Source organism: Balaenoptera ricei, chromosome 2 (assembly GCF_028023285.1).
Source record: "Balaenoptera ricei isolate mBalRic1 chromosome 2, mBalRic1.hap2, whole genome shotgun sequence".
NCBI classification, from domain to species: domain Eukaryota; kingdom Metazoa; phylum Chordata; class Mammalia; order Artiodactyla; family Balaenopteridae; genus Balaenoptera; species Balaenoptera ricei.
Window position 1 is genome coordinate 58277475 of NC_082640.1, and position 23397 is coordinate 58300871.

Here is a 23397-nt window from a genome sequence, read left to right on the forward strand (position 1 = left end):
GATATACACCTAAAAATCTACCTATTAGCAGGAGAGACAGGCCCTGAATACCCCCCAGCCCAGGTCTGAGGCAGGAGATGGATGGGCTCCAGGCTAGGCATTTACAACTGGCCTCCTATTTACATTTCTTCGGGCCAGAAAAAAGTGGGCTTCAGGCCAGATACTTACAATTAGCCTCCTGTTTGCATTTCCTGAGACAGGAGATAGGTGCGCTCCAGGTTAGATATTTACAACCAGCCTCCTGTTTGCTCTCCGAAAGGAAAGTAACAGAAAAAGGGTAAATAGCCAGGCTTTGTCTCCTGCAGACACCTTAAGATAACAGTCATAACAGGAACAGAGAGGGGCTAAATCTTGTTTGAGTAACGGATCAAGAGGTCATATATTTCGCTTCCTTGGGGCAAGGGAGACACTACACATGCGCAGAAAGGCTCCTTGGGGTCAAACAGGAAGGAGGCACCTCCCCATGATATGTGATGCTAAGGCAGCAGCGCCACAGGCCTCTGGGTTGGAATCCATCTTGGAAAAAAGTTGCGCACGCATGTTGGGGAAGGCCCTAGGGCAGGTCAAGTGTGGATAAAGAAACCAGATAATTGGCCAAAGGTAAACAAGGACCCGGAAGGACTGCCTTATATGAGTGATTTAACCACCTCTTTACTGCATTCCTCCTCAGCTCCTCCTCATTAAGGAGGATGCCCACACCCTTTCCCTCTCTCTGCCTTGCTCCTATCTTCACTAAACAAACTGTTTCTCTGTGTGCTCTCCCATCGTGCTGTGTCTCTAATAATAAACTTTGTAGCTGTTTTTACAGTTTTTGCCTCCCTGAGAAATGCATTTTTCACTGGGGGCAAGAGCCAGGGAAAAAATAGCTTCTAACCTCTAGCCCTTGCTGGTCTGGTGGCTAGGATTCCTGGTTTTCATCCAGGCTACCCAGGTTCAATTCCTGGGAAGGGAACTAAGATCTCACTTCACACCACCGCTCAACGCTGCCTCTCTGAGATCAGGTCGACACCCACCACCCTTTCCAGATTTCCTACAACGATAATGATAAACTCAGAAAGAGTCTCATTTTCCTCCAAAAGAGCAGCCTTTCTGAAATAGGTGCAATCTTTCCAATCCAGAGAAAGCCACACCATGTATCCCATCTTACTATTCCCTTCCTCTATTTGAGATTAAGTTTCAAGCCCTTTAAAAGTATTTCTGTCTAATTCTGTGTGTTTTTATAGTGACATCTGAAAAAAAATGCAGGGAGCCGGTGGAAAGCTGGTTTGTGATGACACATCAATGACCAGCTGCTCCCTGCAGATGCAAACCACCACTGGAAAGGAAACACATTTCCTGTCATGAGTATTCATTCCCTTTCAGTTTTTAATTTAATCCACTGCCTATAATTTTTCCTGTCATCAACAATGAAGGTGCCATCTGCACACTGTTGCTTTAATGCACGCCCAATGGTTATTGACAAAGAAGCGTCCTGGGCAGTGGCCATCACATTAATTGTTCCATACATGGAACAGGAGGAGGGGTCCAACTGGCCTGACGCCCTCCAAGGGTAAAAAGGAGGTAAGGGGGACCTTCCTGCAGCTGGGTATCAGTCCAACTCCTGGACAGAGAGCTGCCTTCACTGCCTCTCATTCCTGAGACCAGATGTCCGTACAGACCGCTCCTGGGTATAAGGACTTCCAGAAAAAAGCCTCTGGTGCAGTTTCCATTCACTCTGGAACTTAAAAACACAAGACCACTAATACAGAGGATAAGCCAGATTCGGAGATATTCTCCTATTTTTAAATATCTATGCTGCATGCAATTTTGTCTATAGAATGTGCCCCTGAAGACTAACCAGAAGCACTTGAATGTTTGCAAATATCGGGATTCTCTGGGCTTTGTCTGTTTTTTTTATCAACATGCCTGTTATTCTTTAGTTTCCATCAAGGAATTCTGTTGATCCTCAATCTCCAGATATTTTAGGCAAATATAAAATATTATCCTAAATGATTCAGTCACAATTTGCTGAATAGCTACAACATTTAATGAAAAAAATCTAAGAGTAACATTTTTGGTTTTTAAAAAACAAAAACCTTGTAAAATAGTTTTTTAATGTTTTCTTAAGTGTTTTAAAGTTTTGGACCAATTGATATTTAAGACCCATAAAATGTTCATTTACTAATATATAAGCTATAAATTTTTCAAACTAACATACCAAAAAGTTCATTACCTCATTAAGGCTGTCTTTGAAAATACTCAGTAGAGAACTGTTTTAAGTTGCTTAGGACACTTTGGGGAATTTTTATTTTTCTCCAGTGTCAGATTATATGCATCCAAAACAAAAATAAAAACAGAAAATCCATCTCCATCTCATTTGTGAGCCATCAACATCCATCATGAGACCCTGCTTTGAGGTACACCTGCCAGTCCTAATAAATAAACTCATTCTGAAAAGAAGAATATCGCTACCAAAACTTTTCAAATAATCAGGCTTTAATCCTAACAGGAGTCTGAAACTATTTGATATTTTAATAGCTTTCTTAGAGTAACTGCATCTCCTTCTACAGGGGCTACATTGAAGAAAACATTCATTTACATTTAAATAAATCATAAATGTAAGAAATATGTAAAATGCTCATTCTCTCATTCTTGATTAAGTCAAAGGTGTAGCCATGGAATAGGACATTACAACTTCTAATTGTATTTTTTTTTAGATAATATCTTGTAGGCATATATTCAATTCACTAAAAACCATCCGAAGGACATGCTCATACACCTTTCCAAGGAACTGCACTGATTTAAGAAAATGACAGACACAATTTTGCCCAAGTGTTCTCCACTCAATCAGTTTAAAGGAACCCATTAAATATCAAAATGAGAGGGGAAGGAAGCAAGATGGCAGAGTAGAAGGACGTGCTCTCACTCCCTCTTGCGAGAACACCAGAATCACAACGAGCTGCTGGACAATCATCAACAGGAAGACACTGGAACTCACCAAAAAAGATACCCCACGTCCAAAGACAAAGGAGAAGCCACAATGAGACAGTAGGAGGGGCGCAATCAGAGTAAAATCAAATCCCATAACTGCTGGGTGGGTGACTCACAGACTGGCGAACACTTATACCACAGAAGTCTACCCACTGGAGTGAAGGTTCTGAGCCCCACGTCAGACTTCCCAACCTGGGGGTCCAGCAGTGGGAGGAGGAATTCCTAGAGAATCAGATTTTGAAGCCTAGTGGGAATTGATTGCAGGACTTCAACAGGACTGGGGGAAACAGAGACTCCACTCTTGGAGGGCACACACAAAGTAGTCTGTGCATCAGGACCCAGGGGAAGGAACAGTGACCCTAGGGGAGACTGAACCAGACCTAGCTGCTAGTGTTGGAGGGTCTCCTGCAGAGGCGGAAGCGGAGGTGGGGGACTGTGGCTCACCATGGGGACAAGGACACTGGCAGCAGAAGTTCTGGGAAGTACTCCTTGGCGTGAGCCCTCCCAGAGTCTGTCATTAGCCCCAAAAAAGAGCCCAGGTAGGCTCCAGTGTTGGGTTGCCTCAGGCCAAACAACAAACAGGGAGCGAACTCAGCCCCACCCATCAACAGTCAAGTGGATTAAAGTTTTACTGAGCTCTGCCCACCAGAGCAACAGTCAGCTCTACCCACCACCAGTCCCTCCAATCAGGAAACTTGCACAAGCCTCTTAGATAGCCTCATCCACCAGAGGGCATACAGCAGAAGCAAGAAGAACTACAATCCTGCAGCCTGTGGAACAAAAATCACATTCACAGAAAGACAGACAAGATGAAAAGGCAGAGGGCTATGTACCAGATGAAGGAACAAGATAAAACCCCAGAAAAACAACTAAATGAAGTGGAGATAGGCAACCTTCCAGAAAAAGAATTCAGAATAATGATAGTGAATATGATCCAGGACCTCAGAAAAAGAATGGAGGCAGAGATTGAGAAGATGCAAGAAATGTTTAACAAAGACCTAGAAGAATTAAAGAACAAACAAACAGAGAGGAACAATACAATAACTGAAATGAAAAACAGATTAGAATGAATCAATAGCAGAATAACTGAGGCAGAAGAACAGATAAGTGACCTGGAAGACAGTATGGTGGAATTCACTGCTGTGAAACAGAATAAAAAAAAAAGAATGAAAAGAAAGAAATGAAGACAGCCTAAGACACCTCTGGGACAACATTAAACGCAAGAACATTCGCATTACAGGGGTCCCAGAAGGAGAATAGAGAGAGAAAGGACCCGAGAAAATATCTGAAGAGATTATAGTCAAAAACTTCCTTAACATGGGAAAGGAAATAGCCACTCAAGTCCAGGAAGTGCAGCGAGTCCCATACAGGATAAACCAAAGGAGAAACATGCTGAGACACACACACAGTAATCAAATTGGCAAAAATTAAAGACAAAGAAAAAATGTTGAAAGCAGCAAGGGAAAAATGACAACATACAAGGGAACTCACATAAGGTTAACAACTGATTTCTCAGAAGAAACTCTACAAGCCAGAAGGGAGTGACATGATATACTGAAAGTGATGAAAGGGAAGAACCTACAACCAAGATTACTCTACCCAGCAAGGATCTCATTCAGATTCGATGGAGAAATCAAAAGCTTTACAGACAAGCAAAAGCTAAGAGAATTCAGCACCACCAAACCAGCTCTACAACAAATGCTAAAGGAACTTCTCTAAGTGGGAAACACAAGAGAAGAAAAGGACCTACAAAAACAAACCCAAAACAAATAAGAAAATGGTCATAGGAACATACATATCGATAATTACCTTAAACGTGAAAGGATTAAATGCTCCAACCAAAAGACACAGTCTTGTTGAATGGACACAAAAACAAGACCCATATATATGTTGTCTACAAGAGACCCACTTCAGACCTCGGAACACATACAGACTGAAAGTGAGGGGATGGAAAAAGATATTCCATGCAAGTGGAAATCAAAAGAAAGCTGGAGTGGCTATACTCATAACAGATAAAATAGACTTTAAAATAAAGATTGTTACAAGGGACAGAGAAGGAGACTACATAATGATCAAGGGATCAATCCAAGAAGAAGATATAACAATTATAAATATATATGCACCCAACAAAGGAGCACCTCAATACATAAGACAACTGCTAACAGCTATAAAAGAGGAAATCGACAGTTACACAATAATAGTGGGGGACTTTTAACACCTCACTTACACCAATGGACAGATCATCCAAATGAAAATAAATAAGGAAACAGAAGCTTTCAATGACACAATAGATGAGATAGATTTAATTGATATTTATAGGACACTCCATCAAAAAACAGCAGATTATTCTTTCTTCTCTAGTGTGTATGGAACATTCTCCAGGATAGATCACATCTTGGGTCACATATCAAGCCTCAGTAAATTTAAGAAAATTGAAATCATATCAAGCATCTTATCTGACCACAACGCTATGAGATTAGAAATGAACTACAGGGAAAAAAAACGGAAAAAACACAAACACATGGAGGCTAAACAATACATTACTAAATAACCAAGAGATCACTGAAGAAATCAAAGAGGAAATCAAAAAATACCTCGAGACAAATGACAATGAAAACACAACTATCAAAAACCTATGGGATGCAGCAAGGGCAGTTCTAAGAGGGAAGTTTATAGCTATACAAGCCTACCTCAAGAAACAAGAAAAATCTCAAGTAAATAATCTAACCTTACACCTAAAGGAACTAGAGAAAGAAGAACAATCAAAACCGAAAGTTAGCAGAAGGAAAGAAATCATAAAGATCAGAGCAGAAATAAATAAAATAGAAACAAAGAAAACAATAGCAAAGATCAATAAAACTAAAAGCTGGTTCTTTGAGAAGATAAACAAAATTAATAAACCATTAGCCAGACTCATCAAGCAAAAGAGGGAGAGGACTCAAATCAATAAACTTAGAAATGAAAAAGGAGAAGTTACAACAGACACTGCAGAAATACAAAGCATCCTTAGACACTACTACAAGCAACTCTATGCCAATAAAATAGACAACCTGGACGAAATGGACAAATTCTTAGAAAGGTATAACTTTCCAAGATTGAACCAGGAAGAAACAGAAAATATGAACAGACCTATCACAAGTAATGAAATTGAAACTGTGCTTAAAAATCGTCCAACAAACAAAAGTCCAGGACCAGATGGCTTCACAGGTGAATTCTATCAAACATTTAGAGAAGAGCTAACACCTATCCTTGTCAAACGCTTCCAAAAAATTGCAGAGGAAGGAACACTCCCAAACACATTCTATGAGGCCACCATCACCCTGATACCAAAACCAGACAAAGATACTACAAAAAAAGAAAATTACAGACCAATATCACTGATGAATAGAGATGCAAAAATCCTCAACAAAATACTAGCAAACAGAATCCAACAACACATTAAAAGGATCATACACATGATCAAGTGGGATTTATCCCAGGGATGCAAGGATTCTTCAATATATGCGAATCAATCAATGTGATACATCATATTAACAAATTGAAGAATAAAAACCATATGATCATCTCAATAGATGCAGAAAAAGCTTTTGACAAAATTCAACACCCATTTATGATAAAAACTCTCCAGAAAGTGGGCACAGAGGGAACCTACCTCAACATAATAAAGGCCATATATGACAAACCCACAGCAAACATCATTCTCAATGGTGAAAAACTGAAAGCATTTCCTCTAAGATCAGGAACAAGACAAGGATGTCCACTCTCACCCCTATTATTCAACATAGTTTTGGAAGTCCTAGCCATGGCAATCAGAGAAGAAAAAGAAATAAAAGGAGTACAAATCAGAAAAGAAGAAGTAAAACCGTCACTGTTTGCAGATGACATGATACTATACATAGAGAATCCTAAAAATGCCACCAGAAAACTACTAGGGCTAATCAATGAATTTGGTAAAGTTGCAGGATACAAAATTAATGCACAGAAATCTCTTGCATTCCTATACACTAATGATGAAAAATCTGAAAGAGAAATTAAGGAAACACTCCCATTTACCATTGCAACAAAAAGAATAAAATACCTAGGAATAAACCTACCTAGGGAGACAAAAGACCTGTATGCAGAAAACTATAAGAGACTGATGAAAGAAATGAAAGATGATACCAACAGATGGAGAGATATACCATGTTCTTGGATTGGAAGAATCAATATTGTGAAAATGACTATAATACCCAAAGCAATCTACAGATTCAACGCAATCCCTATCAAATTACCAATGGCATTTTTTACGGAACTAGAACAAATCACCTTAAAATTTGTATGGAGATGCAAAAGACCCCAAATAGCCAAAGCAGTCTTGAGGGAAAAAAATGGAGCTGGAGGAATCACACTCCCTGACTTCAGACTATACTGCAAAGCTACAGTAATCAAGACAATATGGTACTGGCACAAAAACAGAAACATAGATCAATGGAACAAGATAGAAAGCCCAGAGATAAACCCACACACCTATGTCAACTAATCTATGACAAAGGAGGAAAAGATATACAATGGAGAAAAGTATCTTCAATAAGTGGTGCTGGAAAAACTGGACAGCTACATGTAAAAGAATGAAATTAGAACACTCCCTAACACCATACACAAAAATAAACTCAAAATGGATTAGAGACCTAACTGTAAGACTGGACACTATATAACTCTTGGAGGAAAACATAGGAGGAACACTCTTTGACCTAAATCACAGCAAGATCTTTTTTGATCCACCTCCTACAGTAATGGAAATAAAAACAAAAATAAACAAATGGGACCTAATGAAACTTCAAAGCTTTTGCACAGCAAAGGAAACCATAAACAAGATGAAAAGACAACCCTCAGAATGGGAGAAAGTATTTGCAAACGAATCAATGGACAAAGGATTAATCTCCAACATACATAAACATATCATGCAGCTCAACATTAAAGAAACAAACAACCCAATCCAAAAATTGACAGAAGACCTAAATAGACATTTCTCCAAAGAAGACATACCGATGGCCAAGAAGCACATGAAAAGCTGCTCAACATCACTAATTATTAGAGAAATGCAAATCAAAACTACAATGAGGTATCACCTCACACCAGTTAGAATGGGCATCATCAGAAAATCTACAAACAACAAATGCTGGAGAGGGTGTGGAGAAAAGGGAACCCTCTTGCACTGTTGGTGGGAATGTAAATTGATACACCCACTATGGAGAACAGTATGGAGATTCCTTAAAAAACTAAAAATAGAATTACCATACGATTCAGCAATCTCACTACTGGGCATATACCCAGAGAAAACCATAATTCAAAAAGACACATGCACCCCAATGTTCATTGCAGCACTATTTACAATAGCCAGGTCATGGAAGCAACCTAAATGCCCATCAACAGACGAACGGATAAAGAAGATGTGGTACATATATACAATGCAATATTACTCAGCCATAAAAAGGAATGAAATTGAGACGTGGATGGATCTAGAGACTGTCATACAGAGTGAAGTAAGTCAGAAAGAGAAACACAAATATCGTATATTAACGCATGTATGTGGAACCTAGAAAAATGGTACAGATGAACCGGTTTGCAGGGCAGAAGTTGAGACACAGATGTAGAGAACAAACGTATGGCCACCAAGGGGGGAAAACCACGGTGGGGTGGGGATGGTGGTGTGCTGAATTGGGCGATTGGGATTGACACGTATACACTGATGTTATAAAATTGATGACTAATAAGAACCTGCAGTATAAAAAAACAAACAAAAAAACTAATACTAAACTTTCCTTGGGTAATTCATATGGAAATATGGTAATATAAATGTTTCAGACATTACATGAAATTTCTAAAAATCTTATATGTGCTGGTATAATGTTATAAGTCATAATTCTAGTTATTACTTTAAAATGTATTATCTCAGAAATGAAAATATATATATATATCAAAATGATATTGCAGAAGTACTGACATGGATTTGTGAATCAAATAATTAATTAAAAAGACAAAATAACATATATTTTGCCCATTTGCTTATTTGCTGATAAGAGTATTCTGTAAGTTTCTAGCTTAAGATGTCAGCTTATACTCATCTATTTCCCCTTTCCCCCCAAGACCACTCAAATTAAAATAAAGAAGGGAAACAGTATGTCAATGAAAAAATGTTGCCTGCCATATCAGGAAACAGAGGATGTTGCAGGCATCAAGCCATCACATTACAGCCTCCCTGGGTGGTGAGCCCTGAGGGAACTCAGGATGGAAACAGGATGCCCGCTATCAAGCAGTCAGTCACTGCAGCCACCCCTGATGGTGCACCCTGAGGGGACTCAGGATGAGAAAACACAGGATACTGGCCCCAGGGAGCTGAGGTGCTTATCAAAGGAATGATTTCAGTGAGCCCAGACTCTTGCATCTTCCCATACATAGAAAAGCACTGAATTCCTTAACTTGAGATGTCTGGTTTTCTTTAATTAACAGTAATCTTCTGATGTTCTGACCACTTGGTCTTTGTTGCAAAAACCCCCATATACCCTGGCTCCTCCCTTCCCTCTTCAGATCCGTCCCTCAGAGCTACCTGAGAGGCTGCCTCCCAGGCCTAAGTCCTCAGTTCTGTCCACCAAATAGAACATAATTCTCAACTTTTAGCTTGTGCATTTTTTTCAGTCGACAGGTATAAACTCCCCAAAACAAAGAGAATGGGAATGGGGCCATAAAAAGACAAGATATTTCAATACACTACAAGAAGAGGGCACACACACAGATGGAGGTTTGGTAAATGCAAAAGCAGATGAAGGAAGCCCTGTGCTGAACACTGGGGAGGGTGCTGCAGGATGGAGGTAGCAGGTCTGCCATGTAGAAGCCCATAGAGTTCAGAAGTGCCCTGAGTCTGGAGGAGGGCAGGGAGTATGGAGTGGAGCTGTCACAGGTGAATTCAGAGAAAGCTTTGTCAATTCCCTTCTGACAATAATGAGCAACCAGGTTTCTCCTCACTCCACGGAGTGAAAACTCAAACAAACTGATCTGATCGGTGAGCACTGCACAGTACAATATGGTAGCCACTCCAAAACATGGCTCTTGAGTCCTGGATGTGTGGCCAGTGCTGTGAGCCTAACACACAAGATTTCCACGGCTTAGCTCTGCCCTCCTCTAAAAGCATAAATTATCTCATTAACATTTTTTATGTTTGCTACCTGTTGCAACTTTAATAATTCAGGAATACTAGGCTAAGTAAGATACTTATTAAAATTAATGTTGCCTGCACCATTTTCCTTTTTAAATGTGACCACCAGAAAATCTAAAATCACATCTGGGGCTGATATTACATTTCTATTGGACAGCCCTGAATTAGGGAACAAAGAAGCTAACCCAAAAAGAGAAACTAACACGGTATTGTGAAGCAATTATACTCCAATAAAGATTAAAAAAAAAAAAAGAGGTGCCTTGAAGCAAAGCATTCAGTCCTTGAGCATTTAGGGTCCTCAAAAATGTAACAGCCCCCATCTGATATACCACTTCTGCCAATGTTTCTGTTCCCTAATTTAAAAATAGGAAGAGAATACTAAGAATCAGAAGGCACTTTAGGAAGTCTTGCCAAACAAATAGTAAAAAATAAACAGAAAGACAAATAAGCAAAATTAAAAGAAAGGCAGAAAAGTAACCCTACCCTAGAAGAAATAACATTGTTTGATTTAAAACAAATGAACTACAAAAATAAAGAAGGAAAGGACAACCCTCCAAGCGGTATCCTCAGAGAAAGAGGGGCAAATGTACAAAGGGCAGAGCGAACAGCAAAAGGAGGACACAGAGGATGGACAGCGTGACCGAGGACATCGGGAAAGGAAGGTACAATAAGGTTTGGTGAAGAAGATAAAACAGGAGAGCATCTTAGCTTGACCCCAGATCAGCTAACAACAGGAACACTCAACTGAATGGCACAGAAGACACAGCACTGAACCCACACAGAAGGAAACAGGGGCTTAGAAAAATGGCTTTGCAGAGAACAGTGCTTACACTGTCACAGAATCGTGAGGGCTGCTTTTTTTTTTTTCTTTTTAAGTCGAATCAAGCCAACTTTAAATTACAAAGAAATTAAATATGGCTACAGAATAGAATGTACATGTTACCAACGTGGAGATGGAAGGACTTCAAGAGAAGTAGGGACAGAACGGGAGTGATTACTGAAAAGGAAAACTGAATTCCGGGTGACAGAAATAACAAGAAGCTTTAAGACTGTCTTTTTTTTTTCACCAAGTTAGTCTGCAGATATAGTTAAGATCACTCAATTTTTTATTGAGGTAACTTTTTTTAAAATTTATTTTATTGAAGTATAGTTGATTTACAATGTTGTATTAGTTTCTGCTATACAACAAAGTGATTCAGTTATACATATACATACATTTTTTTTCATATTCTTTTCCATTATGGTTCATCACAGGATATTGAATATAGCTCCCTGTGCTATACAGTAGGACCTTGTTGTTTATCCATTCTATACGTAATAGTTTGCATCTGCTAATCCCAAATTCCCAATCCACCCCTCCACCAACCCCTCTTCCCCTTGGCAACCACAAGTCTGTTCTCTATGTCTGCGAGTCTGTTTCTCTTTCTAGATATGTTTGTGTCGTATTTTAGATTTTACATATAATTGATATCACAATATTGGTTTATAACATCATATAATTTTGATGTGTACATTACATTTCTACTTCTGTACACACTGCAGCATGCTCACCACCAGAAGGTTAATTTCCATCTGTCACCATCCTGTTGACGCCCTTAACGCGTTTTGCCCTTTTGAAGGTGCAGAAGTGAGCAGTGGAAGAAGTGAGAACAGAGGTTAAGAGGGGAGGTGGGGAGAGCTGTAAATGAGCCAAATTCATATCTGTCATAACAGGAAGTCACAGAAAATGGGTAAAGTTGATCAATCCAGGAAGAGGAATATAAGCAGAGTATTAAAACAGGAGTCATAATCAGAAACAGAGGCAGCTGAAGGTCTTTGGGAAATGGTCAGCAATGGGAAACGCGGAGAGGGCCCAGGACTTTTCAGAAATCCTTTACCGTTGGCTCTGTAAATGTTGTGTGCCCTGCTGACATTTATTTGTGTGTGTGTGTTCCAGTAAGACTTTATTTACAAAAACAGGCAGTGGGCAGATTTTTAACCTGTGGGCTATAGTTTGTAATCCTTGCTTTATTCATTTTTACTACTTCGCATCTGCTAACCCCAAACTCCCAATCCATCCCTCCCCTACCCCCTCCTTGGCAACCACAAGTCTGTTTTCTATGTCTGTGAGTCTCTTTCTGTTTCATAGATAGGTTCATTTGTGTCATATTAAAAATGTCATAGCCCTTACATTTTCTCCGTATTATGCACACACTAAATAACTGAAATGTCCATTTGGAGGCATACACAGTGGATAACACAATGTCTAAATGTGAGAAAGTTCACCAATCGTGCAGTCATTACACTAACAACCCTTAAATTATCCTTGATTCAAACAGATACTTTAGGCAGAAACTAGAACACAATGAAAAGCTTGAGAATTCTCTCTTCCAGCTCATAACTAACGTTTTATGTTTGATCAGTCTGGCTGAGGTCACTTTTTAATTAATGTCACGAAGAAATTTTTATGGTTTCATATTAGAAAAGATGTGCTTCTTGTTTAAAAAAAACATGAAAAATTAAAAAGAAAAAATGTATAATCCCATAATCTTAAAATAATCTGCTAATATTTAATTTTGTTCCAGCCATATAAATACATGTAAATATTATATCTTGCTTTTTACCTCTTAGCATATAATGAAATTTATCCTTGGGTTCCAAGATACTGCTTTTGACTGTTGTTTCTCTCCATATATGTGTGATTGTGAAGAGTGATACGAAATTACCCTGTTTTATAAAAATGTAAGAAACACTGGTAAACATTTAATTAAATATTACTAAAGCTCTCAAAAAAAAAATTATTCTTGAAAAACAAAATAATCATCAGTCGAGATTTCCACCTGAAGGTAAAACAACAACAACAAAAAGCCTCTAAAAGCAAATATATAGGAAAGTATCTTCATGAGCTTGAGGAAGGGTAAGACTTTCTAAAGATAACATAAGCCCTAAACATAGAAGAAACAAATTACAAAATTAGGCAATTAAGAATTTCTGTTCATCAAAAGATACCATTTATCTGTAAGTGTATTCTACTTCAATTAAAAGTTTACAAAAGAGGGAAAGAACATGCAGAGTGAAAAGACCAGCCAAAGAGTCAAAGAAAATACTTGCAAAAATATTTTACAAAGGGCTCATGTCCATAATACAGAAAAACTCATACAAATCCCAATAAGAAAAAAAACAAAACCACACACACACACAACACACACAAAGATAAAAATAGGCAAGAGATATGAATAAACACTTCGTAACACTTTGTAAGAGAAGATGATATCCAAGTGGAAAATTAACAAATGAAAATGCCCTGGACTTTATTGGTAATCAGGAAACTGCTGATTAAAATCACAAGGAAGTATCACTCCCCACCCACCAGAATGGTAAATTTAAAAGACTAAAATACAAAGTGTGGATGATTATGTAGAACAAAAAGTATTTTTCAGGCGCTGCTGGTGAGAATGTTAATTGGTATAATCATTTTGAAAAGGGTTTGGCTTCATCTGGAAAAGTTAAAGATATGGCATCCTATGGCCTGGCTAGTCCCCTCCTATATATATACATACGTGATAGAAATACAAATACATGTGCCTCAAAAGACATGAGCAATTAGAATATTCATGGCAGTGTCCTTCATAAGACAAAAACTAGAAACAACTTAAATCTCCATCAACAGAATAACAAATCATGTTATATCAACTTGATAAAAATGAATAAACTGCAGCAACAGGCAAGAACTTGGGTGACTCTCACAAAAATAAAAGTGAGCAAAAGAAAACAAAAGAATACATATTGTGTGCTTGTGTGATTCCACTTGTATAAAGTTCTGGAGAAGGGCAAAACTAAACCCTGGCACTTGACTTCATGTTAATGGTTTTCCAGTGGGAAAAAAGGGGGGAAGAGCCGTCTTGGGTGGTGGTTACCTGTGTGGGTTCCCTGTGATAATTCACCAAGTTGGTTTTGATATTGTGCTACACGGTGGATACATATTACACTGTAATTCAAAGTTGAAAATGACTTCAAAAATGAAATCTGCCTAAGAGCTAGCGAGCATATTAAAAGTTACTGCAAATGTCAATAAAACATCTTAAGAAAAAACAGTGAATAAATGTTTACAGACCAGTGATTTCAATTGTAAATCAATTTGAGTTTAATCAGTCAGTGAGCAGCCTCGGCTTAATTTGCTTAATCTGAGCCCCCCCATATGACACACTGTATGTGTGAGCTTCTGAAGACGGCTGCAGTAGAGTAGAAAACCATTTTATGATTCTAAAGTTTCAAAACACCTGGAGCTCAACCTGACCACTTGCCTTCTCTCCACAAAATAAAACAAACACGTTTATTCTTGCTCAGACACCACCTCTTTTACCCCAAGACAGCAATCTTTACTGACAATTTGCCCTCAGTGATCCCAGAATAAATTTCCCATGCTGGGAGTCATCTCACAGGTGGCACTCATTAACCACGGCAGCCACAACGTTCCCCCGCTTCTGCCCACCGCCACCTGCAGGGGGGATGGGTCAGCTCCTTCTTCTACTACCTGACTACCTGACTCAGAGCATGGAGTCAGCCTTGTGTCCAGGCCTCTCCCACAGCCTCCTCCCCTGCAGCATTTTAAACAATTCCTTACTTAATTTCATGTTAGTTTCAGTCAATTATTTGGCTCTCTGGGAGCTATGACTCCAAGGCTTTTGCTGTAACTTCTAGCTTTTTCTCTTGGAAACTTAACAAGCATATTATGTGATGTCTTATCTTGTGATATCCAAAAAAATATTCAAAAAGGAGAGATAAGAGTAATAGGTGTGTGTGTGTGTGTGTGTGTTTATATACAAATAAATGTGCACATGCAAACTTTTTTACAATGGTTTTGGTTTTTACTTTGAGGGCTCTTTTTGCTAAAACAGTTTATAGCTAATGTAGAGTGTGAATAAGGAAATCACTGAAATAAAGAGCATGGGAATCAGAAAGTTCCAAATTACTTTCGTCTTCTCTAAGGAGTAAAACACTACCTAATCCTGATAAATCAATAAGGGAGCAGAGATTTTCACTGGCATCTCTCCATGACAAGACCACTTCTCTTCCTTTAACAGCATGTCAAGGATGAATCAGGAGGTCTGAGAGAACTGAGCCTTTGGGGAATATCTTCAGGGGTAGACTTGAAAGGCAACATTTACAAGAAAGCTTCCTTTATTAAAAGTGCCCATAATCCCCAGCCTATAAAGCTAAAAGAATTTTGTACCTTTATGTTCCAGAGCCATAAAGAGGTTTAAGAGGGATACAATTTCTACCTTAATAAATCTGGATCAATTACAAAGGTGCATTGTAAACAAGTTTTAATTTAGAATTTCAGTTCTGCTACCAGCAATGATGAACAAGGTAGTTCTCACCAGCCCCCCAGTGAGAATAATTAGAAAAATGCAATGATCATGTGCATGAAGGCACCAGAGAACTAACGGGGCAATGAGGAACGGCAGGGCCAAGGACCAGAAAAGGGAGGGAAGTTTAGGAAAATAACAGGATCTGGGGCCATTTTTCCAGAACCATGTGATGATTTCTAAAGCAACGCCTACAATGCCAAAAGTTTAAACAGATCTTGGCAGACTCGACAGCTAGCAGGACAAATAGGGGTGCAGGGTCCACAGAATAGAAGGAAGACCCTGCTAAATTCTCTATTTGCACACCCTAAAACAGATATGCAAAATTCAGAAACTAACCAGCCCTCACAGGAACAGAAGCCTAAGACCTCCTCTACTCAGTCACTAACTGGATTAAGGTGATTTGTGCTTGCTGGTACCTATAGCCTGGGTGTTGGTCAGAAGCAAACATGAAACTGGAGGGAGGTAGTGTCAAGATCTTCAGATTATCTCTGTGATTTTTCACATACAATATCTGGGATAAAATTTAAAAGCAACCAGGCTTAGAAGTAACATCATGAATCATTTCAATAAATACTTTGTAAGAGATTTCTAAAATAAAAATAGGAATAGGGATTGAATATGCAGTGACGGTGAGAGTTATGTAATAGTGGGGAAAGAACACAATTTTGTTTTAAAACTCAGTTTATTACTTGGCCTATTTATGTCACTTTAAAAGTAATGCCTGCTAATATTGTTTTAGGCACCATAATGGTGTTATGCCATTTTAATTTTTAAATATTTCTCTAAACATCCCAAAACACAGAGAAAAGACAGCCTGAACTGCACCAGAAGGCCTTGAGTGATGGTGATTTGGGTGATTTTCCTTCCTGCAGTCCTTTTTTTGTTTAATTTGTTTTCTTGCACAAAACACAAATTTGTAGTTGTAAGAAATATCACTTATAAAAACATTATTAGGATAATTACATAATTATTACAGTCTTCATAGACTGTCTTCAAGGTGTGCAATTTTTACAGCAAATATTTGGTAATATTAAGTTAAGAGTTGTAGCATTTTACATAGTGAACAGTAAATATAAAATCATAAGTCTGACAAACCAGAGCAGAGGCCACCAAGGGATTTCAGATAACACACAAGCCCTCAGATACTGGGCTCCACACCCATGCCTGCCCTCTGCAGTAGCAAACCCCAAATGCACAACCACTTTGTTCTGCTGTCTTGTGACTAAAGCTTCTAAAAAGTTGAATCTGCAATCCCAAATGTACAAAAGAGCAAAAATCATGCATACATCATTATATATTATACATTTCCGTATAATTTTGTGTTGATTCCTATTATTCATTTTAAATACCTTGCCTTCTGGCCATGCTTTCGTAACTGTACACATTTACTTTATGTAAATCAACACTCAGAATGGCCTTCAGATATATGTGTACAGGCAAATGACTAAATGGCATGCACAAAGGAGAAATATTATGGAAACTGTTGGTAGTTTAAGAACCTTACACTTGCATCACTTCAAAATGATTTCTTCGGTATTATCTCATTCCCAGCCCAGATACAAGCCCATGAAGTAAATTAATAATCACCATAAGTCATAGTATGCATTTAGGTACTTTCATTTAATAAATTTATCTATATACCTACATGAAGTTCACATACACGGTTATATATCATAGATAGTATACCCAAAATGTCTCTGGAATCTGTCCACGTCTCCACATTCCCACAGTGACCATTCTAGTTTAGACCTCTTCATCCTTTGCCTACACTTTCTCTTCTCTTTAATCTGCCCCACACATACACTGCCCTCAGCATCCTCGATCTAAACACAGATCTAGTAACGTCCCTCCTCTTGATTAAAAATCCACCACCGCTTCCCATGCTTCACCTCGTGCCTCACCAAGGGGGCCTGGTGGATAGCTAGAGCAGGCCACAGCAGGTAAAACTATCCCTCTAAAAACACAGGCTTTGTCTTTAGAAATTTATGCACATTTTTTTCATTCTAGTCTATAATTTATACTTGTTGGATTGAATACAAATATCATGGTTTGGACTGTTTCCATTTCTAGGAAAATATGCTATGGCAAGCTGGTCTTGCAGCTTCACAAATCCTCTGGCACACCACCACCTCCGCCTCATGTCCTGGGAGATACCCAGGCAAGGGTCCAGGGCAAAATGTAAACTCTGCAGAGCCACTCGACACACCTCACGTTCAACACCTCCTCTGTCTACGGTACGAACTCACCTCAGCCCTCCCACCAAATGATAACCCCATCCTTGCAAGGTGTGTTTCTAGAACATCATTCTTACAAAAGGGTACCTAAGAGATAGTAGTTTTGTTAGTATGATATCCCTCCTTTAAAAAATTCTCAATACACATAGCACATTCAAGTTTCTGAAAAGTTTTTCAGCAAAACCTGCAGCGAAGATCAACTGGGAGCCAGTGTTCCACAGAACACACCTTGTTGAGGGTGTGCTGTCCTCACCCCACTCTCATCTTTCCTCACCCTGTTTGTCTCACCTGGAAAGCCTTTCTTATTTTCTCCAACTGGCAAACTTCTACTCACCTTTAGAAATCTAACTCCTAGCCACCCTGGCTGGAAGCAAATATTTCCTACTATGTGTGTCTGTACCACTTTACAGACATTTGTGTTCAATTACACGTGATGTAATCTTGGATTTACACGTCAGTCTCCCTAGATAGACTGTGAATTCTAGAAGTAGAAATAATCCCTTAACCAGGTATAAATTCCCAGAATCTAGCAAAGTCCACAAGAAGAGTTCAATAAGTATGTGTGGAATAAGTTGATAAACAGGCAACTGATATTCCATGAAAATAAGATATGTAGAATCACACGTTATCTCCCTACTACTCCTGCCAGGAAATCTCTGCTGGCAGAAAGGGGAACAATAACAAGATTTGGGAGAAAAAATGTTCTCTAGAACAGCCCAGTCAGAATGGGCAAAGGACCCCTGGAACAAAATTTGTAAAGAGAACCTGACACCAGTTAGGGCTCTGCCACATGAATCACTTATGAGTCACTGTATCTCTGTCCAGGGTCCCAAGAGTCTGGCTGGAAAGCCCTGGCTCTGCTTCAAAACCAGACAGAGCCGAGTCCTGCTGGAATACAAATGTTTGCATATTTCATTATTTCTAATAGAGAGACTTCCTTTTCACCCAGGATCTCAGGATAGTCACATTCAATCAGTTACACTCAGGCAGTTTAAATAAATTAAGCTGACTTCTTTCTGCAAAAGAAGTTACAGATTCTAAAGGAGGCAGGAGATGCAAAGGACTTGCAAGGCAAATGCGGAAGTTCCACACAGCTCTGCCCCTAACCAATGAGCAACCTTGGGCAAGAGACCACACCTTTCTAGGCACTGACATCCCAACCTCTGAGTTGAGTAGCTACATAATGAAGATCAAGCAAACCTTCAGTCAATCACCAGTGTGTGGTAAGCACTTTCTCTTATTTAATCCTCTCAAAACCCTGTGAAGTGGGTATTATTATTCTCATTTTACACATGAGGAAACAGGGCTTAGAAAGGTAAAGTAATTTGCTCAAGGCCACTCCATGAGCTCACAGGATTGCTGGGCTGGGAAGTTAAATGCATTCCCGGCTAGATCCACGGTGAGAACAATGTATTAACTGGAAAATACAGACTCAGGATGTTTAAGAAACTTTCCTCAGAACAACCAGCCAGAAACGAGCCGAGCCAGAACCTACTAAAGGTCCCAAGCACAAATCCTGAGCTCTCTGAAATAACAGAGAAGCTGCTCCATAAAGCACTTGCCTCCCCAAATGCCGCAGGCCTGGGCCGCTCCAAAGCCCCTGTAACTCCATTTCTCCACCATGGCGCCGCTTAACACCAGGGCAGCTTTCTCAGCCCCTCTTCCCCTAACCCCATATCTCCATCCTTTCCCCATTCCTGCAGCCTGAGCTCTGTAAACAGGAATTTTTGCCCTGGTAACCCACAGGACAGCACTTGTCTGCCTTCACAGCTCTCCTCTGTGATAGCCTGCCCACGTCATCGCATGCACATTCAATATTTTGAAGCATAGGTCTATCTGTAGAAGGAAGTACACATTTAACACAGGTGTCATGTGGAAAAGCAAGCCATTCATCACAGCAATTTAACTAGGTTAAGTGATGCAACATACATCAGTGTAATAGAACGGGCACTCTTTATCTGCAGGACTATGAAATCTTACCTGTCTTTTTACACCTCTAATCTGCACACCTCTGGAGGCTCTTAGCACTTTCTACCTATTGTAGTTATTCTCACACCCCCTTCCCACCACATTCTTCCTTCCCTGGAACAGCGTCACACCTGTACACTTCTCCAGAGCACAGTCCAATGAATGCCTTGTACAGGCTAGACACTGAAACCCATTTATAATGACTTAAACGCTTTTGTAAAATATTTATATTGTATGAGGATGTGCCAACTGAATTTCCAATATCCATATTTAATATGTGACAACTGAATATCCAAAGCAGTCTAGAAGAGCGAAAGAACAAACTTATCCAGATATTACACAGATCTGCCAATTGAAGTGCGCAAGCCTGTGGGGCTGAAAGCAGCTGCCTGAAGGAGCAGACAAGTGTATCCCGGCGGCGGAGCTTTGCTCATCCTCAAAGCAAGACGACCCGCACTACCCTCCCCAGGAAGGCAAAGAATGCCCATAACTGGAATTGGGGAGGGGGTCTAAATGCTCAGAGTTGGCCCTTTGCCTGGACAGATGAACCAGCTGCAAAGCCCAGGGCTAGGCCTCTACCCAGAGAAGTTGCATACCACGGGCAGCAGAAAAGCCTAGAAATGTCTAAATTGACTCCAAATGTCGGACTGCATGCCAATACTTATACCATAAGTGGTACTAATACGTGATCATTCGGACCTGTTCTTGAGGATTCCGGGCTCGGGACGGAGATACTTTCGTCCTGACTTTCTAAGCCGAGGGCAAGGCGGGTCTGAAGTACCCGCGCACAGGTGGCCGGGGCGCGCGCCAGGCTCCTCCCAGGCGACTGGGGAAACCGAGGCACGCGGCGGCGGGCAGGGCCGGGCCGGGACTCACCACGTCCATGATCTGCAGAAGGCTCAGGGAGAAGTAGACGGTAAGCGGCTGCGAGTCGTTGGCCACGGGCCTCTCCAAGGGGTTGTAGTTCTTGACCAGGTCCTTGTAGAGCTTCCTCTGGAACTCGCCTTGCAGGGACACTTCAGGAGAGGAGAGGAGAGCCGGGCGGGCTGCTCAGGGAAGGCCAGAGGGCATGCGCCCTGCGCACCCTGCCCGCACCCCCGGCCGCCCAAGCGGCGCAGCCCAGACGCGCAGGGCTCGCCTTCCCCCCGCACCGCCGACTGCGACCCCCGCCGGCCCCGGCGGGAGCGAACCCCCAAACCCGGGCCCGGCGCGGGGCGCCCCAAGCCACCCGGGATGGGCCCGGGATCCCGCGGACGAAGAGTGAAGCGGGGGGAGACCAGTGGCTTTACCGTGCAGGAGCGACGCGGCCAGCGCCAGGCACAGTAAGCGGCGCATGTTGGGGCCGGAGCTGCGCGTCTCGGAAGTCAGCCCGGGCCTGCGCCTGCGGCCGCAAAGCCGCTTCTCGTGGTTCGGCTCTCACGCCTTTAAAGAGCCGAGCGCGCGCCCCGGCCCCGGCCACCCCCGCGCGCCTCTCCACGTGACGAGCCCCGCCCCCGGCCCCCGCGCCCCTCCCACCCGTCCCTTCGGGCCCCCCCATCCCAGCCCGCCGGCCCTCGGGCGGCTCGGCGGCCGCAGTGGGGGACAGTAGCCCGAGCGCTCCCGGCGAGGTGCGCCCCCGCCCCGCCTCTGTCTCCACCAAGCGGTCCCCGCGCTCCCGAGGCTGTCCAAGGCCGGGCTCTGCCGGTCCCTTCTGTCCTTTGTCCCCACTCCGCTCGCTGATGCTCTCAGAAGCTGCGCCGGGTCAGTGGGAGAACGCCGGGACCCTCCTGGGTCCGGTTCTCCAGGGCCCTTCCTCCCCCCACGCCGGGGCTGGGTGCAGCGCCCGGGAACCAGGCTCCCACAGGTTCGCGACTCCTTCCAAGGAGACGAGACAGACCTGAGACAGGCCCCTCCTACCTCCTGCCGGTCGTGGATGTTCTTTCAGCATCCATTTGCTGGGCATCACCAGCCTGATTGTCAGCCGGTTCTGGAGGTGCCAAGAGGAGAGGCGAAGTCCGCCAGGGACGCGTTCTACAGGGAGGAGACGCTGCAAAAGTGTGTGATGGAATTCCCAGTGTATATCCTCTTTATATCTCGTTCTCTTTTAAAGGCGATTGAAAATGTTGAAAAGTTAACTCCCCACGGCTTGCCAGAAGGACAGTCAAAACTTGGTGGTGATCTAGGCATTGTTTTTTTTTTTCTGAGGCTGAGAGAATTAATTGCCAAGAGGAAGCTCAGAGCAGACACCAGTCAAAGGGGTCAGGGGCTTAGTTACATCCTAGATATTGAGAAGGGGTCATGGTTCTGGAAGAGGATGGGAGAGAGAATGCTGATGAGGGCCTTCAAAAGTGGTGTGTAGACACTGTCCCCTTTGCTCTCAGCAAGCATGTTGCAGAAGGCTGAGTGCAGAGGGGTCCCTGTGCCCACTTAGGGGGTTCTGCAGCCCACTTTCCTCAGGCCCCAGAGAATCTGAGCTCCACCAGGATCTGGGATCGCTGTGGACCAGCAGAGGTAATGCCCACATCTCTGAACTGCATAAGGCCCAGGATTCCAGGATGGCACCAAAAACTAGGGAAAGGCTTACCAAAATGTGACTGCCCTTGAATTTACCCCAGCAGCAGGAAAGGGCGACCAAGCCAGTTATTTGATATGGAAAAACAAAGAATTATGTCAGCCTTGCAATGAAGTGTTCTGTAGCAAATTCACACCCGTTAACTGATGCACATATAAATAAATAATCAGTATAGGTTTTGATAACTGCAACAGGATCCTAGAAGAAGGAAGGATTCATTCTTTCTGGAGAAGGGTTCATAGAAGAGGGGACTGCTGACCTGGGCTTGCCTCAAAGGAGGGGTTTGCCAGGAGACGGGAACACCAGGGTAGGGATTCCTGGTGAGCAGACAGGCGTGCTCATCACTTTATCTGGCTCCTGAGTTCCGCACCATCTGGGGCCGTCTGGATACACACAGAGCTGGCATGTGGTGAAGGAATGAACTGCACGGTATTGGCCACTGGCAAAAAGGGAGTCAGACAAGGAAAATAAAACCCAACAACAGAATAGAGGAGACATAAGAAGCATCAATTGGAAGATTCCCACTGGCACACCACCTCCACTGGTCCTGTGAATGCAGCACCCACTCTCCTACACATTTCCTGAAGGTACCTTCAAGCCGTGCCTTCCATCCTAGAGGTATATGAGCCCAGAGGGGCCAAGGGACTTCATATATGTGCATATGGTCATGGGGATCACGTTTCTGAAAGCATAACTAGTTCCTTGCCTCCCTTGTACCCCATAATGTCAGAAACCTCAAATTAAAGCATTTTCCAGTGGGACAACAGGTCAGTAAGTACAGATCTACCTTGACTTACAACGGGGTTACATCTCGATAAACCCATCATAAGTTGAAAATATTTTAAGTCGAAAATGCACCGAATACAACCTAACCTACCAAACATCAAAGCTTAACCTTGCCTACCTTGAATGTGCTCAGAAGCCGTGCATCAGCCTACAGTTGGGCAAAATCATCTAAAACAAAACACTTTATAATGAAGTGTTGAATATCTCCTGTAACTTATTGTGACACTGTACTGAAAGTAAAAAACAGAATGGTGGTATCAGTTGTTTATCCTTGTCGTGATCATGTGGCTGACCGGGGGCTGTGCTCACAGTTGCTGCCCAGCATCACGAGAGTATGGTACCACA

At 41.8% G+C, this 23397-nt stretch overlaps 1 protein-coding gene across 1 annotated transcript in view; it reads right to left on the minus strand.

Annotated features, from left to right (window-relative positions):
- Positions 1-21087, minus strand: part of CHRNA7 (cholinergic receptor nicotinic alpha 7 subunit) — a 126094-nt gene extending 105007 nt beyond the window's left edge. Inside the window, exons 1-2 of the mRNA XM_059915422.1 lie at positions 21005-21087; positions 20592-20731 (exon numbers count right to left, since the gene is read on the minus strand). Of these exons, the coding sequence (XP_059771405.1) occupies positions 20592-20731; positions 21005-21050 (186 nt within the window). The 5' untranslated portion in view covers positions 21051-21087. The remainder of the gene's footprint in view (positions 1-20591; positions 20732-21004) is intronic.
- Between the last annotated feature and the right edge of the window lie 2310 nt (positions 21088-23397).